The sequence below is a fragment of the Aethalodelphis obliquidens genome, unplaced genomic scaffold (assembly GCF_003676395.1).
Source record: "Aethalodelphis obliquidens isolate GAN/ISIS:26980383/991018 unplaced genomic scaffold, ASM367639v1 scaffold24, whole genome shotgun sequence".
NCBI lineage: Eukaryota > Metazoa > Chordata > Mammalia > Artiodactyla > Delphinidae > Aethalodelphis > Aethalodelphis obliquidens.
Genome location: NW_020837968.1, coordinates 9,971,173 through 9,989,590, shown reverse-complemented (window position 1 = coordinate 9,989,590; position 18,418 = coordinate 9,971,173). Strand labels below are relative to the sequence as shown.

Genomic DNA, 18,418 nt, shown 5'->3' with positions numbered 1-18,418 from the left:
AACTTGGTGATTTTTAATACATCCTTCAAGGTAAGGAAGACAGGACTGCAGGAAGCGGATTATGAACTACAGCCTTATTCTTTATCTTTTAAATCAACAAACTAATATCACGTTTAAATCAGAGCTCTAATTAGCTGGGTGAGTCATCCAGCAACTGTTGGCAGAGAGACCCAAACATAAATGTATATTATGATTTGTGGATTTGTTCAAGTACCTAACATAGGGTGAGCTTTCAGAACAAAATGAACTACTCTCTTCTCAGGATTAAGCTGTTCTTTAGAAAATCAGTAAGTTTGAGCCATTTTTAAATCGATCTTGGTTCTTTCAGAATGCTGCTAAGTAAATAGCATTTGAATGTCCTTTTCTTATAGAAGTGTTGAAATCTTACCCTTTCCTGAGGAACTTACACAGGAGGTACAATCAACCGAAAACTATTGATTATTGAGAACCTAATATTGAAATGAGTTTTTAAAAGCTGAAGAAGAGAGTTACAGAGTCTATTCAGAGCATGACCAGATGACAACATGAAAATCTTTCTCATCGCTAGGTTCTCCATCAATACATTTTTACATTGATAAGACTACTTAAATATTTGACCTTGAATTACAGTTGTTTGTGTACACATTTTATCTTTTATACAGAGGGTATAAACTCCTCATAAAAATGAGCCATATCTTAGTCGCATTTGTATTCCATAGAATACTTAACATAGTAATTTGTGGGACATAAATTTACGACAAAATTATTCAATATTTATGAGGCATTGTGCTATCCATAAAGATACATGGACTACTAATACAGAGTAGACCCCTGCCCTCATGCAGCTAACTTTGTATTAAAAGCAGGAGAAAGAAATAGACCACACAGTCATAAAAACAAAAAATAATGATGATATCAAAGAAAGAAGATGATTATGATGTTACGAGCATTGAGAGGAAAATAGAAAAGGGCATATGATAGAGAGGAACAAGGTTGGGATCACTTTAGATAGGGTTAAAGTTATAGTTAGGGAATAGTGGTCAATAAGACCTCCCTGATAAGGTGATATTTACATGGGTCACTGAAATCTGAGAATAAAATGCACAGTTGTCATGGTGCCACGAACAAAAGTGTTCCAGTCAGAGGGAATGGAAGTGCAAAAGCTCAGAGGTGAGAAAGAACTTGAAACATTCTGAGGCTGGAAAGGAGTCTGGTGTGGCTGGAGCTTCGTGAATGATGGAGAGAATGGTGCCAGGTAGTCCAGAGCCAGAAAAATGTAGGGCCATACAGGTTATCGTAAGGAATTGGAATTATACTATATGAATAATTTCAAAAGGGCTGTATATTTTATGAATATTATACTAGGTTACATATATACTATATATGCTTTTATAAGTGACAGAGAGAACGACAAGATTTAAAACACAGACACTAGTTTAGAGGCTATCACAGGAGTCCATGAGAGGGAGAAATGTAGTTTGGATCAGGAGAGGTAAAAATAGAAAGGACTATGCACATTCAGGGTAGAATCTGCAGGACTCGATGATAGATTATATTTAGGGGTGAGAAAAGTAAGAGCCTCAGGGATAATTTTTTTGTGTTTTGCCCAAGAAAATGAATAGTTCGATAAGATTTGGAGACAAATAGATTGTAGACCAGAAAACCAAGAGTTCTGTTTTAGATGTTTTAGGTTTTTGATATGTTATTAGTCATCTAAATGGAGGTAGACAAGTAGAGAGTGGAGCTCATGTGTCTGAAGCTCAGGAGAGAGTTTTAGTGTAGCGATATGCATCGGGCAGTGTTCAACATAGAGATAATGTTTAAAACTGAGACTAAATGGAGATCAACTACAAAGACAGTGTTGCCAAACAAGAGGAGAGGAAAGGAGAAGAAGGGAGGGAAGGGTAGAGGAGAGAGCCTAGTTCTCCGAGGCACTACATCATTTTGAGGTCCAGGAAGGGAAGAGAAGCCAGTAAATGAGGCTGGAAGTAGCCAGAGAGAAAGGAAAAAAAACAAGCACAGCATGTAGTGTCAGAGAGGCACAGGCAAAGTATGTTTGTTCATCGAATTTCATAATTCAGGCAAATACTAGATTATGATTCCAAGTAAACAGGCATCAAATTTGAAAATTCCTGGATATTTTCTTAGGTCTTGATTACACTCAGAGTAACAGCCAAGATAGAGAAAGTCTCCATCACTAGTTGTCTGGCATTCATTTTCTAAAGGCAATTCAAAACTAATAATAATTAAAGCATTAGAAAAGTATTTATATATTTATACCCGATTATGTACTTTACCTCCAAAACAAATAAAATGTATTTTTGTTGCTCACCATGAGATTTTTTTATCAACAGATAAAAATATAGCGTGTGGAGTGATGGTATGACTTTTGATATGGTGCTTACTGTATCCTAGCAATAAAACTTCCTTGTGTTATTTTTGCCAGGAGTTTGGGTGACACCTCGACACATTATCATCAATTCTACAACAGTGGAATTATATTGGAGTCTGCCGGAAAAGCCCAATGGCCTCATTTCTCAATATCAATTGAGTCGTAATGGAAGCTTGGTTTTCCTGGGGGGCAGTGAGGAGCAGAACTTCACTGATAAAAACCTGGAGCCCAACAGCAGGTAAACTAAAAGAAAACTTTACCAATCATACAGTGAGAATTACAGATTTCTCAGGGTTGAGAAAGAGGCCATCTCCAACTGAAACAATATTAAATGAATTGGTTAATTAATCTCATATATTAGCCATTCCATAGCTGATGAAATCTCTTAATCCATTTCAGATGTTGAAGATGCAAACACTAGCTCATTACAGTAGTCTTCAGAGGACATGATATTCCTTAGAACTGTAAACAGCCTTTTATTTGACATGAGAATTTTTTAGTATATGAAATACACAAAGTATTCAATTTTAAGAATTATCAAATGATCTTCAAAATCATGCATCCCTAAACTAGCAAGAAAAGAGATCTAAAGAGGTGTGTTTTGTATCAACAACCTTTACTTCTGGGATAATGTTTTCTCTACTTGCTATGCTATATATAGACAGGAGTGGTTTGAGGGGGAAAACGTCCACATATTTGCAATTCAGTCCCATTCATTTCTCTGCAGAGATCGAATACATCTTAGATCAACAGATGTTTTCTTACAGAGAGTAGAGATCAATTTAGTTTTATTGTAGAGAGTAGCAGATCAATTTAGAGACATCTTTCTCTAAACATATTTCCCTGAACTCTAACCCATTTAAAACTGGAGAACATTCATTTGAATCCTCCACAATCCACCAGCACACTCCAAGACTTTCCTGAAATCTTTAAGAAAAGCGATGAATTACTCGACGATTAAAAATAAAATGGGGGCGACTTCCCTGGTGGCGCAGTGGTTAAGAATCCACCTGACAATGCAGGGGACACGGGTTCGAGCCCTGGTCCGGGAAGATCCCACATGCCACAGAACAACGAAGCCTGTGCGCCACAACTACTGAGCCTGTGCTCTAGAGCCCTTGAGCTGCAACTACTGAGCCCACATGCCACAACTACTGAACCCCGTGCGCCTAGAGCCCATGCTCTGCAACAAGAGAAGCCACTGCAGTGAGAAGCCCACGCACCACAACGAAGAGTAGCCCTGCTCACCACAACTAGAGAAAAGCCCACGTACAGCAACAAAGACCCAACACAGCCAAAACTTAATTAAATAATTAAAATAATAATAATAAATTTACATTTTAAAATGCCCATATTTAAAAAAAATAAAAAATAAGAAAAAATAAAATAAAATGGGAAAGGGCCCGAAATAGTGATGTCCTGGAGAGAATGTTCCCTGTGCTAGAAAAATTATAAGGTCCATGGTAAAGTCTCTGGATGGGGAACAAAGAATTTGCAATTTGTCACAAATTTAGAACCAAGCAATAGATAGAAAAGCCAGAAATCACTTCCAATTATCGTGTGCATTGCCTTATCACAATTCTTTCTTTTTTAAATATAGGTACATTTATAAGCTGGAAGCCACTACTGAAGGTGGCAGCAGTCCCAGTAATGAGTACATTATACAGACACCTATATTAACACCAGAAGAAATCCAACGTCCATATAACATCACAGTAATTGGGCCTGATTCCATATATGTAGCTTGGACCCCACCAGGTAAGAAATAAAACCTGTGTGTGTGTGTGTGTACACGCATGCGCACGCACGCGCATGTGTACATAAAACATTTCAGAGGGAATTAATTGGAGATAGGACTGGAAATGTGAATTCAGTAAATCAGAAGGACATATTCTGTCTCCTGGATAAATATAAACAGAATAAACCAAACTACACTCACGGGTGAATACATGTGTTAGCATTTATGTACGTACGTATAGATAGATATAGGTGTAGGTGTATAGATAAAGATATATAGATACCTAGATATATACTTTTCTATCAAAGCAACACTTTCTTTCAAGTACCAGAGCCTAAATATCTCTTTTCTTATTCATACATATGCAAGGTAAGTCACATAGGTCTGAACTACCTTGAGCATCCATTTCTACAGGATTCCCTAGATTGAGTCATTGGCATTATATTATAGTAGTGAATGGAGAATTCAGAAAGAAAATAGACCACTCCACCCATGTATCTTGAGTTGTGACCAGTTATATCGTAGCTGAATTTTACCTCTCTAAGCTGTGTAGCCTCCACCAAACCATTGAGTCCCTAGTAGGTTGCTTTTGTGGTTTAGTGCAATATTATATTTGGAATATAATCACCATCCTCAGGTCAAACTCTGGCTGCATTAACACTGTGGATTAAGGATTAGAGTGAAATCTGCTTGCTCTGTCTTTTAACATTAGGGATATTTGGAAGTTTTGTTTCAGTAAAATTTAAAACTGATTAAGGTGTTAAATGAACTTCAAAGATATGTGAGTTTATTTTTAATATCTAGTCTTAACATGAAGTTGAAACATGAAATTAACACAAACCCCTGTTGTCCCCATCAGATTAAGTTTAGCCATATTTCAACATGGTACTGAAAATAATTGGTTAACAGTCATTTGGGCTATCAGCAGATCCATTCCATAAAATAATTAACAGACATATTTTGCATTGAACTGAAAACATAACTCAGTCAAAACATGTAATTTAGGCATAAAGATAACATAAAGGCATAATATTGGATTGGCCAAAAAGTTTGTTCGGGTTTTTCTGTAAGATGGTATGGAAAAACCTGAACGAACTTTTTGGCCAACCCAGTATATAAAACTTAAATTCTCATGAACCAACATCCTTCTGATGTCATAATCTCAGATCAAAGAAAAAAAGGATCTTTTGGGGGACAAATTTGCAGGAGAAAATCTCTGAAGAGCTTTCTAAGCAAAGAAAAACTTAAGTTGCTCTAAGATATAAAGTATAAATGATTTCATCCACCTTTGTATTAAAATGAACATGCAACATATTAAATTAAACAAAACAAGAAAGAATAATCCATAGCGCCGGGATGTGTCATAAAGTACTATAATTCAGATCTCAGTATTAGAAGCACAGCTGTTCTTGAACTCTGCTCTTAATTTTAACAGAGGAATAAATACAATCTCCTGCTGTGAAAAATATACAAACTTACATATCCTTTTATGGAATTGATTTCTACCTTCATGGGAGAGCATGGCCAACTTGCAGCCTTTTAGCGTATTTCTCCTTGGCATTCTTATAGTACCGTGGTATTTTTGCTCCACGAAGTAAAATGAGGCATCACAGAGCCAGCCTGAGACCAGATTCAGCCTATTGACTGGAGACTTCTCAGATTCAGTCCAGGGTCTTTTACCATACCAGTTTGCAAAGAGCAATAAAGAAAATCCAGGGTGATACGCAAAGTTGATGATTTTCTAGCCAAGTGACCAGGAAGTTCCATGGTTTATCACAGAGGTCCCCAGCCTTTTTGGCACCAGGGACCGGTTTCGTGGAAGACAGTTTTTCCACGGATGGGGTGGGGGATGGTTCAGGCAGTAATGCGAGCGATGGGGAGCGATGGGGAGCGGCAGATGAAGCTTCACTGCCTTGCCCACCGCTCACCTCCTGCTGTGCAGCCTGGTTCCTAACAGGCCACAGACTGGTACCATCTGCAGCCTGGGGTTTGGGGACCCCTAGTTTATCAAATTACATGTCATTTTCATATTATTACACACCTAAATTGTCATTGCTAATCCGAAGATTTCACACTTAGTAAGGATTTGAAAACATCTTTCTTTTTAAAAAAATTTTTTATTGGAGTATAGTTGATACAGTGTTATCAACTATAACAATGTTGTGTTAGTTTTAGGTGTACAGCAAAGTGAATCAGTTATACATATACATATATCCACTCTTTTTTAGATTCTTTTCCCATGTAGGTCATACAGAGTATTGAGTAGAGTTCCCTGTGCTATGCAGTAGGTTCTTATTAGTTATCTGTTTTATATATAGTAGTGTGTATGTCAATCCCAATCTCCCAATTTATCCCTCCCCCGCCCTTTCCCCATAAGTTTGTTTTCTATATAAGTTTGTTTTCTACATCTGTGACTCTGTTTCTGTTTTGTAAATAAGTTCATTTTTTTATATTCCACATATAAGCGATATCATATTTCTGTGCCAGCTATTAGCTGACTTTAAATAAGTCAGTTTCTTTGAGTCTCAGTTATCTCCATCTGTAAAATCAATCAGAGAAGAAATCAGAGAAGAAAAAGAAATAAAAGGAATCCAAATTGGAAAAGAAGAAATAAAGCTGTCACTGTTTGCAGATGACATGATATTATAGATAGAGAATCCTAAAGATGCTACCAGAAAACTACTAGAGCTAATTAATGAATTTGGTAAAGTAGCAGGATAGAAGATTAACGCACAGAAATCTCTTGCATTCCTATACACTATTGATGAAAAATCTGAAAGAGAAATTAAGGAAACACTCCCATTTACCACTGCAACAGAAAGAATAAAATACCTAGGAATAAACCTACCTAAGGAGACAAAAGACCTGTAGGCAGAAAACTATATGACACTGATGAAAGAAATTAAAGATGATGCAAACAGATGGAGAAATATATCATGTTCTTGGATTGGAAGGATCAACATTGTGAAAATGACTATACTACCCAAAGCAATCTACAGATTCAATGCAATCCCTATCAAACTACCAATGGCATTTTTCACAGAAAAAGAGCAAAAAATTTCACAATTTATATGGAAACACAAAAGACCACGAATAGCCAAAGCAATCCTGATACAGAAAAACAGAGCTGGAAGAATCAGGCTCCCTGACTTCAGACTATACTACAAAGCTACAGTAATCAAGACAGTATGGTACTGGCACAAAAACAGATATATAGCTCAATGGTGCAGGACAGAATGCCCAGAGATAAACCCATGCACATATGGGCACCTAATTTACAACAAAGGAGGCAAGAATATACAATGGAGAAAAGACAGCCTCCTCAATAAGTGGTGCTGGGAAAATTGACAGCTACATGTAAAAGAATGAAATTAGAAGACTCCCTAATGCCATACACAAAAATAATCTCAAAATGGATTAAAGACCTAAGAGTAAGGCCAGACACTATCAAACGCTTAGAGGAAAACATAGGCAGAACACTGTATGACATAAATCACAGCAAGATCCTTTTTGACCCACCTCCTAGAGAAATGGAAATAAAAACAAAAATAAACACATGGGACCTAATTAAACTTAAAAACTTTTGCACAGCAAAGGAAACCATAAACAAGACAAAAAGACAACCCTCAAAATGGGAGAAAATATTTGCAAATGAAGCAACTGACAAGGATTAGTCTCCAAAATTTACAAGCAGCTCATGCAGCTCAATATCAAAAAAAAAAAAACAACAGCCCCATCCAAAAATGGGCAGAAGACCTAAATACACATTTCTCCAAAGAAGATATACAGATTGCCAAGAAACACATGAAAGGATGCTCAACATCACTAATCATTAGAGAAATTCAAATCAAAACTACAGTGAGGTATCACCTCACACCAGTCGGAATGGCCATCATCAAAAAATCTATAAACAATAAATGCTGGAGAGGGTGTGGAGAAAAGGGAACCCTCTTGCACTGTTGGTGGGAATGTAAATTGATACAGCCACTATGAAGAACAGTATGGAAGTTCCTTAAAAACTAAAAATAGAACCACCATACAACCCAGCAATCCCACTACTGGGCATATACCCTGAGAAAACCATATTTCAAAGGTGTCATGTACCGCAATGTTCATTGCAGCTCTATTTACAATAGCCAGGACATGGAAGCAACCGAAGTGTCCATTGACAGAAGAATGGATAAAGGAGATGTGGCACATATATACAATGGAATATTAGCCATAAAAAGAAATGAAACTGAGTTATTTGTAGTGAGGTGGATGGACCTAGAGACTGTCATACAGAGTGAAGTAAGTCAGAAAGAGAAAAACAAATACCGTATGCTAACACATATATATGGAATCTAAAAAAAAAAAAAAATAGTTCTGAAGAACCTAGGGGTAGGACAGGAATAAAGATGTAGATGTAGAGAATGGACTTGAGGACGCGGAGACGGGGAAGGGTAAGCTGGGACGAAGTGAGAGAGTGGCATGGACATATATACACTACCAAATGTAAAATAGATAGCTAGTGGGAAGCAGCCACATAGCACAGGGAGATCAGCTTGGTTCTTTGTGTCCACATATAGGGGTGGGATAGGGAGGGTGGGAGGGAGGGAGACGCAAGAGGGAGGAGATATGGGGATATATGCATATGTATAGCTGAATCACTTTGTTATAAAGCAGAAAGTAACACACATTGTAAAGCAATTATACTCCAATAAAGATGTTAAATAAATAAATATGTATTTGCCCCAAAATCTGCTAGGTCCCAAGGCCTCCACTTTCAAAATCATAAAACTGCATATTGCAAGATTGGGTTTGTAAATTTTTAAGATTTCTTTCAAATTTCCCAGAATTTTGTCATTTTTTTTCTTTGAGTTCAATATCATATTTTCATGTTTAAAGCATAATGTTTCTATTTAGAAAAGGATCATTGTGAAATAAGGCATAAGTTTTGCTTTTTTAATGTCACCTTAACTCTTGTCTACCTCAATTTTGTAGAAATTGTTCATTCCAGTCCAGCCTAAGTGATATTGTAGAAATGCTTTACACACTAGCTCTGACCATGTAACCAGCAGTTAATAAATCCATAATATCCAGGCCTGTCAATCTTTTAGTTTCAGATGCACAAACTCCATGACAGAAACCCTGTAATATATGGAAAGATTAAAGTCTTAAATTAAACTTTTTTCCTGGTGCCTAGAAGGATTTTGAACTTAGTAAACAGGGAGATGATTTTGACTTGTGTATAATCTACAGTTGATTTTATTGGAAAGTACCTCATGCTGTGTTTTGATTTGGATAATAAAAACATTTTCTGTTCCTGAATAGTCACAAATATATATTTTAAACAGGAAGAAAACAAACTTGTTATAACTTGAGGTTGTTTATTTGCTGACAGTCGAGAGCTTTCTAGGTATTCATCATACCCTCCTGCCATTGCAAAGTGATTATATCATACACAGAGCTGAAAAATGGACAAAACAGTCCATACCTGTAGTTCCCAAACCTGAGTGAACATTAGGATCACCTGGAAAGTTTGTGCAAAGACAGATTCTCAACCCCAAGTTTACTGAATAAGAATGTCCTGGGCTAGAGTTAAGTTCGGCAGATGACACTGATGTGCTCCAAGTTTAGTAACCATGGATCACCCACATCATGGGTGGTCAAAAGTGGTCAGCTACAATAAATCTCTGAAAATGCAGATCAAACCAGTTTCCCTTGAATGTCCAAAGCCAAAATAGTGGTTAACTGATTGTTTTTCACACGTATTTTGTTTCGTGGTCAGTAAGGACAGAGTGACCTTACACAGGTAAGTTGCTGGGAGAAAACTATCTCTGTGGTTGCCTGGCAACAGAAAATGACCCGTGCAATTATGTGGGCTTTCAGTTTACACATTGTTAATGATCAGTGTTATCTATAAATTGCCTTATTGTTTATAAATCCTGTTAGTAAAAGGGGTTCAGGCCAGAGAGTATATGAGAATATTCAGGGGAAGAGAAATTGTGATAAATATCATATACTCATTAACATTACTTGTGTATATTTGCCATTTTTTAAATTCCTAGTATGTGCCAAACAATTTGATAAGCACTTTCCCTGCCTTACTGCAGTTAATTCTCATGCAAACCCTGGTAGACAAGTAATATCATTATCAAAATATTAAGATAAGAAACTTGAATCTTGAAGAAGTAATATAATTTACTCAAGGTCACACAGCCTGAATTCAAATTCAGGTCTGCGCTCTGCTGCTGCCTTATAAGAGCAATTCCTTCCTGTCTTTGGCTTAACTCTTAAATCCAAATCATACTTTCCATTTATTGCCCAAAGTCTTTTAGATTTACGATAGAGCAACTAGGTTTTCTGAAATAGTAGCCTAGAGGCCAAGAAGCAGAGCTAGGTGTTGGGGAAAACCAAACGATTTGGGGAGAAAATTTTGTGTGTGGGGCGTGTCAAGACCAGAAGAATTAATGGTGGAAAATGACGAGCCCCTGAAGGGAAAATATCTACCTGGCAATAGTTATCTCCTGAGGCGTGAGGGAACTAGTAACCAGAAGCCGTTACTGACCCATCTAGAAGTGCAGAAAGAGTAGACGTGACTTAGCAAAACTAGATTCCAGGTCCAGGAAGATTTTAATTAGGTGGGAAAGGAAAAGAGTCATTTCTCAAATAACTACAGAGAGATTATTCAAAGACTATTTTAAGCCCTTTGTAGACTGTCTTTTACCTCCCAAGTAAATCCTGGTTTACTTTCTCTCATTATTACTTGACAAAAGTTAGCGGTAAGATTATCAAAACTCTCCGAACTAAAAAAAAAACAAGATTTCCGCTCTTCTGTACATCATTTGTACTTTCAAATCAGATGATACACAAACAACATGTCCTTATAAAATGTTTGCTAAAGTATTAAAGGAACAAAAATGTTGAGTAAGCTTCTAAACTTTATCATTCAGGCAAATATAAATAAATTTTGGATTTTCTGCTGTTTAAAATTATTCAAACACTTGATTTCCTATAGAAGCCCACATTCAGTGGGCACTGGGTATATGCTGGCTGTTCTTATTTGAATCTACAGACAACGTAAACCAGATTAGTTTATTCCTAAACATTTCTTCTCACCTTTTACAAGCTCTGAACCTTGGGTCAGAATTTACACATTCATATTAAAGAGAAAAAAGGATATATGCTACCTTAGTGGTTGAAAATGTATAGAAAAATGAAAAAGAAAATACTTCATGGGATGTAAGTGGTTTACTCAGATTAAGAATGGAGATAGGCATCCCTGCCATTTCAGAATCCAAACATTCAAAATTATTTAAACTCTGAAGGTAATAATGGGACTTTCTAATTTATCAAGATGACGACTCTGTTTTGATCTATCCTAGCCCTTAATCATCTTCTAATTAACAATATCATTGGATTCAACACCCGCTTTTTCTCACTAAAGATGGTGAGTTATTTAGGCTTAATGCATAATATTGAAATAATGGTGCTTTTCCTGTCACATTTATCTCTTAGTCCATTAAAGAAAAGAATTGGCAACAATTCTTCTACTGAGAAATCATTTAAATTAATATTGCTTAGGAATATAAATGATTTTTATTAATCAAGTTTTGATTAAAGGGTAGCTAGCCACAATATGGCCTGCGGGTAGACATTAAGCATCTTGGTGTTCAGTGAACTCATCAACTGCAGTGTATTACATCAGATACTATCCATTTAAAGTCAAAATTGGCATTAAGCTTTTTAAAGAATTCATGTTGCATTAATTGGGATGATTCAACATTGGTAATTGTTTCGGGTTTCTTATAAGGGTAATAGCCAAGTGACAAGTAGTGGTGAGTTTCAGAAGAAAATGTAAAACTCATTTCAATGATTTGTAGTTTATTTTGCATATTACATTACTTCACTTATCTTTTCACTTTTACTGAGGTATAACTGACAAATAGAATGGTGATATATTTAAAGTGTATAACATGATCACTTGATACACGTATATATTGTGAAGGGATTCCCACCATTGATTTAATTAACACATTCATCATCTCATATATTTCCTCTTTTTTCTTTTCTTTACTATAGTCACCGTGTTATACAATAGATCCTCAGACCTTATTCATCTTATAACTGAAAGTTTGCACCCTTTTGCCAACCTCTCCCTATTTCCCCCATTCTCTCAGCCCCTGACAACCAGCATTTACTGTTTCTATGAGTTCAACTTTTTTTTTTAATGATTCCATATATAAACGATACCATTAGGTATTTGTCTTTCTGTCTGTTTCACTTAACACAATGCCCTCTAGGTTCATCCATGTTGTAGCAAATGGCAGGATTTCCATCTTTTTTAAGGTTGAACAACAGTGCATTGTATATATATCACATTTTCTTTATCCAGTCATCCATTAATGGACATTTAGGACATTAGTTGTTTCTAATCCTTGACTATTGTGAATAATGCTGCAGTGAACGTAGGCGTGCAGCTATCTCTTTGAGATAATGATTTCATTTCCTTTGGATACATACCCAGAAGTAGAATTGATGGATCATATTGTAGTTCTACTTTTAATTTTTTGAGGAACCTCCATACTGCTTTCCATAGTGCCTGTACCAGTTTACATTCCCAACAGTGATATACAAGGGTTCTTTTTTCTCACATTCTCATCAGCATTTATCTCGTCTTTTTGGTAATAGGGATCCTAACAGGTGTGAAATGATATCTCACTGTGGTTTTGATTTGCATTTACCTGATGATTATTGATAGTGAGCATCTTTTCATGTACCTGTTGGTTGTTTGTATATCTTCCTCGGAAAAATGTATTTTTAGGTCCTTTGTCCATTTTTCAATTGGATTTTTTTTTTTTTTTTTTGCTATTGCATTGTAGGGCTTCCTTGTATACTTTAGATATTTAATCCTTCATCAGATATGTGGTTTGCAAATATTTTCTCCCATTCCATACGTGGTCTTTTCATTCTATTGATTCTATTCATTCTTTGCTGTGCAGAAGCTCTTTAGTTTGACGTAGTCCCATCTGAGTATTTTTGCTTTTGTTGTCTTTGCTTTGGGTGTTTAATAAATTTATCTCACCTTATTGAGTTCTAATATGTGCTAGGCATTTTCCAAGAGATTAACACATATCTATTTAATGTTCATAACAACGTGTAGTACATCCAATGTTCTCCCTGTGTTGCTAATGAGAAAAGTCAATTTCGATGTTAAAAGCTTTCTTCTCTAGGTGATTCATCACATAGGTGTCAGAGCCAACCCACAATGAATCTGACTCCAAATTCTATGAGCAAACCCACTGTACTGTATTTTTTCACTAAACAGTACATAAAGCAAATGATTTTTTTTTCTGCATTGTACTATGATCCAGTTCAAAACTTAAAAAAAGAAAAATGGCCATAGATACAGCAAACGAAAATGAGGACAAAGTAGTTCAAGGGCAGTTCATCCAGTAACCCAGTAGAATCATTCTGTTTGCAGCTTAAAATTTCAAAGGATGTAATTCATTTACATTTGAGTGGATTGATTCATCTGTTCATTTTAACAAACGTGAAAATGTTTACTGGGACCCTCTCAGGAGTGAGGCACGACGCGACATTTTGAGAGTTAAAAAGAAGAATGAATGAGGCATCGTCCTTCTTGTCAAGAACCCTACCATCTAGTTGGGTAGAAGAGGCATAAAATGATAACTATTATACAAACGATGTAAAATTTCCATACAGTTGGTATGGATGTGTGTTCAAGAGGGTCTGGTTGCACTTCCATGGCCCCCAAAGGACATAACCAAGATACCCCTATCTCTACAAAGGAGACATTGGGCTAATTTGTTAAAAGCATTATGTGAAGCACAGCCCGTGGTTTGAAGCAAACGTGGCTATCAAACCGAATTAATAGTTTTCCTCTTAGAATTGTTCTTGTTCCAGCTCCTAAAAAAAGATTTTAGAAAAGCTTTATTTGATTGACTTGTCCCATTGTAAAGTGTGCACCTGCTGTGAAATGAAGCCACAGAGGAAAAAAAAAGTTGAATAATTTAACTTTTTTATTTGTAAAGATAATCAGGGTTTTTCTGATTACATCTTAACTTCATAAATGTTAAATAACCTATCAGCATCTAGTTGTTGTAAATTATGAAAAGGAGCCTCGCCAGGAATATTAACCAACGAAATCCTTGTTCTTTAGCGAACAGGAAAATGTGTTATGGCAGCTTGTCATCGTGCAACTGGTAACTTTGACACCAAATAACAAAACTGCCATTTGCACTTCGGGTAAATTGGTTCACGTGAGTTTCCACTGCTCGTCTTGCTCTGACATAAATTTATGAACTCAGGAACTCACCAAGTCGTGTGGCTTGCCAGCTGACTTTAACAAATATGCCCATTTCATTTCATTTAGTCATCAGAATACCAGGGGGCTAGGTCGTTTCAGACTCATTGCAGATGGTCTAGGGTTTGCAGGAACACAGGAGGCTTTCATGTCACTGTCCTATAAAATATGACAGTGGAGGGGGCCCTCTTCCTAAATAAACGCGTGTCAGTGCTTGACATGTTCACAGCTTCAAGGAGCGTTTTCTGTTTCAACACCTCATAGGTGTATATAAAGGACATTTATTAACCAAGATGTGGAAAATTGCCTTTTCTGGGTTCATGCTTTGAGCAGCCATGATCAAGGTTATGTCTATATTTGAGATGTGGTGGAAGTACAGTTTTGTTTCCTGACCTCCTAGGAGTCCTGTCCTTTTAAGCAGAGAAGTTACTGGAAGCAGACCAGTAGGTACAGACTAAAGACATATAATGAGGTGCAACCTCAGACAAATCAAAGGGAAGACCACTCTAAATTACTGCTAAGAATAAAGACGAGGATATCGTTACAGAAAGACAAGTTGACCACATCCAAGTATATGTAGAAAATAAAACTAGGATAACAAGATAGTTATAAAGATATTTACTTGATTCAATATAGCATTGCTGTAATTGTAATTAGAATAGCAGCTTTATATAAAGATGGGTTCAGAAGCGTTAGAAGGCACATGAAAACAGTGTCATAACTGGGTTTTGGGGGGTTTTTTGCATTTTGTTCCATTTCCTTTTGTAGAGATGTCTGTCATTTATTCAGTACTTTCTATTTGCAGTAATGACCTAAAATGCTTTACATACATTTTTAATTTAATCCTTTCAGCACTTTAAGATGTGGCTATTAGTGTCATCATTTTACAGGTGAAGAGACTGGCATCCGTAGAGGGTGGGTAATTTACCAGGGACAAATGAAGGCAGAAGAGGGATTTGATCTGACTCCATTCTGTGGTTTATCTAGTTCAAGACTCATGGCATGTTTTTCAAATGTGTGTTTGTCAAACTTTTCTACAAGTTCTACCCTAAGATCAGAGAAGACAGAATGAACATGCAGTCCCAGGAGGTTTGGAAAAAACCTGAAGCAATCACCATAACCTTGCAACTTTTTTAAGGTCTTGCTTTTTATCTTAAAAATTCATGCAAATTTGGCATTGAATTCCAATGTGTTTGTCTCCATCCCCCAATAATGTATTGTATAATTTATCATTCAGGGGTACATTTTCTATTAATCTCTTTAGTTAAAGCATGGTATGCTGTTCTATTTCAGGATATTAAGTCAATCTGAAGAAAGCCAACCCCACTGTCCAGGCAATTCTTCCTCTCTTCATTTCATCATATATATATGATGACACATATATATGTGTGTACAAACAGCAACCTTTTCTTCCCACTGCTTTATAGACTATGTCAGGGTAACGATAAGGAGAAATGCCCCAAATCTGAGGTGGGATGCTGTGACATGCCAAGATACTCTGGATGGATATTCCCATAAGCATATCTTCCTGCTGTGAAAGGTCAGATTGCAAACCAAGAGGGTACTGATTCACTCTTCAATCTCTTTTACTACCTCGAGCAATTCTCCCCAAAGAACATCTTTAGTGGGGGGAAAAAAAAAACCTGATTATATTGCTCTTTATTTTACCTCTAATATAGTACTTAAGTTTTCCTCACCTGTTAATACATTCAGAGTCTCCAACGCTCTCTGTAATCAACCCCCTTCATACAACTCTCAAACTTCGTAATTATAGCAGTCTTGTTGGGAGCAGTAAAAACATTCCCAGTTTTGTCTTGCAGTTGAGAATTAAGCCTTGAAGAATATCTTCTAAATGAGCTAATTACATGTACTCACTATGCCATTAAAGAGAAAATGAATTTACTTAAATTTTCTAGATATTAATCTTTGTTGTGATATCTGAAAAAAATAATATAGAATTGTCTATTACCTGACACTAAGCAGAAGCATCGTGGTCCTAGCCAACTTCTCATCCCATGTCTGAGGAAGATTACGCATAACAAATTCATTTTAAAGCAATAGTAAGTGACAAAAATTAAATTGTGTTTTGGCTGCACCGCGAATAGTATCTGTGCTTGTTCAACACACTGGTTATGTCTGCATAAACGTTTTTGGCTGGTGTACAGTTCACTCTGAAGTGACGATAGAGTTAAAAAAACTGAGTAGATAAAGTTCCCATCACTCACTACACATAAAATTTCCTAGTCTTGTGCTTTTTAGGGAGAAAAATCCACACCCAATTTTTGTGAACAAGGGATAGTGGGATTCTGCTGGTTTTCCCTAGCTTGGGCAGGGGAGTTGTGTATTTCACAAATTTTACAAGTCAAATTGATTTTGGGAAAGAGGACATGTTTGTCCTTGTCTCCAAAAATACTTAGACAAAAGTCCACAAATGTCCAGGGTGTGTGTATCCTGGTTTGGGAAACCTGCTCTTCAGAGCTTTAAATATTTACCTATAATTTCGTTCCATCAGTGGTCATTCTAATTCCTCCATCACTTTTTTCGCTGTAGCTAATCAGTCTCCAAGACCTGTTCTGCCTGTCTATACGTGTTCTCTCAAAATTATCCTGTCACTTTTTCCCCCGATTGTCCTAATCCAAGTCTTTATTATCAAGAGACAGCATAAATATAGAGAGATAAGCTTTGGTATCAAATGGGCCTGAGTTCAAGTCTGGCCACCCCAATTAATCTGTGTGATATCTGCAACAGGTTTCTCCTCTGGCCCTTGGTTTTCTCGTTTCAAAAAATGGTAGTGATATTTACCTTACAGTATTGTCATGTGGTTTCATTCATTCATTCAATCAACATTTGAGCTACCGCTCTGTACTAAAATCTAAGCACTGAAACTACCTTCAAGAGAAGAACAAAGTCCCCAGCTGTATGAAGTTGACATTCTAGTGATGTGAAATGAGATAATGTATGTTGCCTGGCATAAGACAGGAATGCAGTGAAATGCTGTTCTTGTTTTGTTATTGCTACAACCATGCAACCGCTTTCCAACTGGTAACCCTACTTCCTGGCTCACATGTTTTCAATCCATTGTTCACTGATTATATATAAACCCAAACTTCTTGAAGAAGCAAATGATAGAATATACTTGTCACTTGAGCTTGAGAGTGAAGAAGGTAGGGTCTACTCTAAGGGTCTTACTCCAAGGCCTCCAGCATAGGGAAATGGAGAGAGGAAACCAAAGAAGAATAACAGGTTTGGGAGTGGAAAATAGTGTAATTCTTTTTTGGACCTGTTAAGATTGAGGTCTCTGGGAAGGAGGCTGTTCAAAATACAAATCTGGAACACGAGGAAAGGTATAAAGCCAGAGAGAAGAATTTAGGAATCGATGATAGAATAACAGTAAGTTAAGCTGTAAGGACAAAAGCAACAGTTTCATTAGGATGCTCTAAATTTAAAATTAAAATTCTCAGCCTGGGTTGCCAAATTCAGCACCATCTAGCACCTTTCCAAAGGAAACGATTGATGAGTCCTTCTGGTGAGGATCCTTGTTTTCATCTATCCTACACAAAATACTGAACACCTCTGGTATTTGCTAGCTCTTCTGCCCCTCATACATTGGAGCTTGTAGCTACAAAAAGCAAAACCACATTTCATTCTTTAGACCTCATTCTTTAGTCCTGTGCTACAGATTTCCTTGTTTCTGTAGCAAAGAAACTTACTTAAGCATTACAAAGGTAAGTAAGGAAGCCCACATGTTAGAAGCTGTCAGATTAATGAGAAACTTTAGTGGGCCTAAAGTTTCAATATATTCTTCATTCAAGGCTTATAATCTCTCCTTAAGAAAGTGTGCATCTTGTTCATGGCCAAATAAAACTTACAGGCACTTAATTCTATGAATAGATTGTAAAGAGGCTAAACTGACAGGACCTTCTTTCTTTAGGAGGCATTGTGAAAAATGACAGTTTTTGAACCCAAACTTCATATACATTTAGGTCCATAAGTCTCACTG

At 36.6% G+C, this 18,418-nt stretch overlaps 1 protein-coding gene across 1 annotated transcript in view; it reads left to right on the top strand.

Annotated features, from left to right (window-relative positions):
- Window positions 1-18,418, top strand: part of USH2A (usherin) — a 774,017-nt gene that overhangs the window by 612,837 nt on the left and 142,762 nt on the right. The window contains exons 56-57 of the mRNA XM_027122185.1: window positions 2,426-2,609; window positions 3,972-4,129. Of these exons, the coding sequence (XP_026977986.1) occupies window positions 2,426-2,609; window positions 3,972-4,129 (342 nt within the window). The remainder of the gene's footprint in view (window positions 1-2,425; window positions 2,610-3,971; window positions 4,130-18,418) is intronic.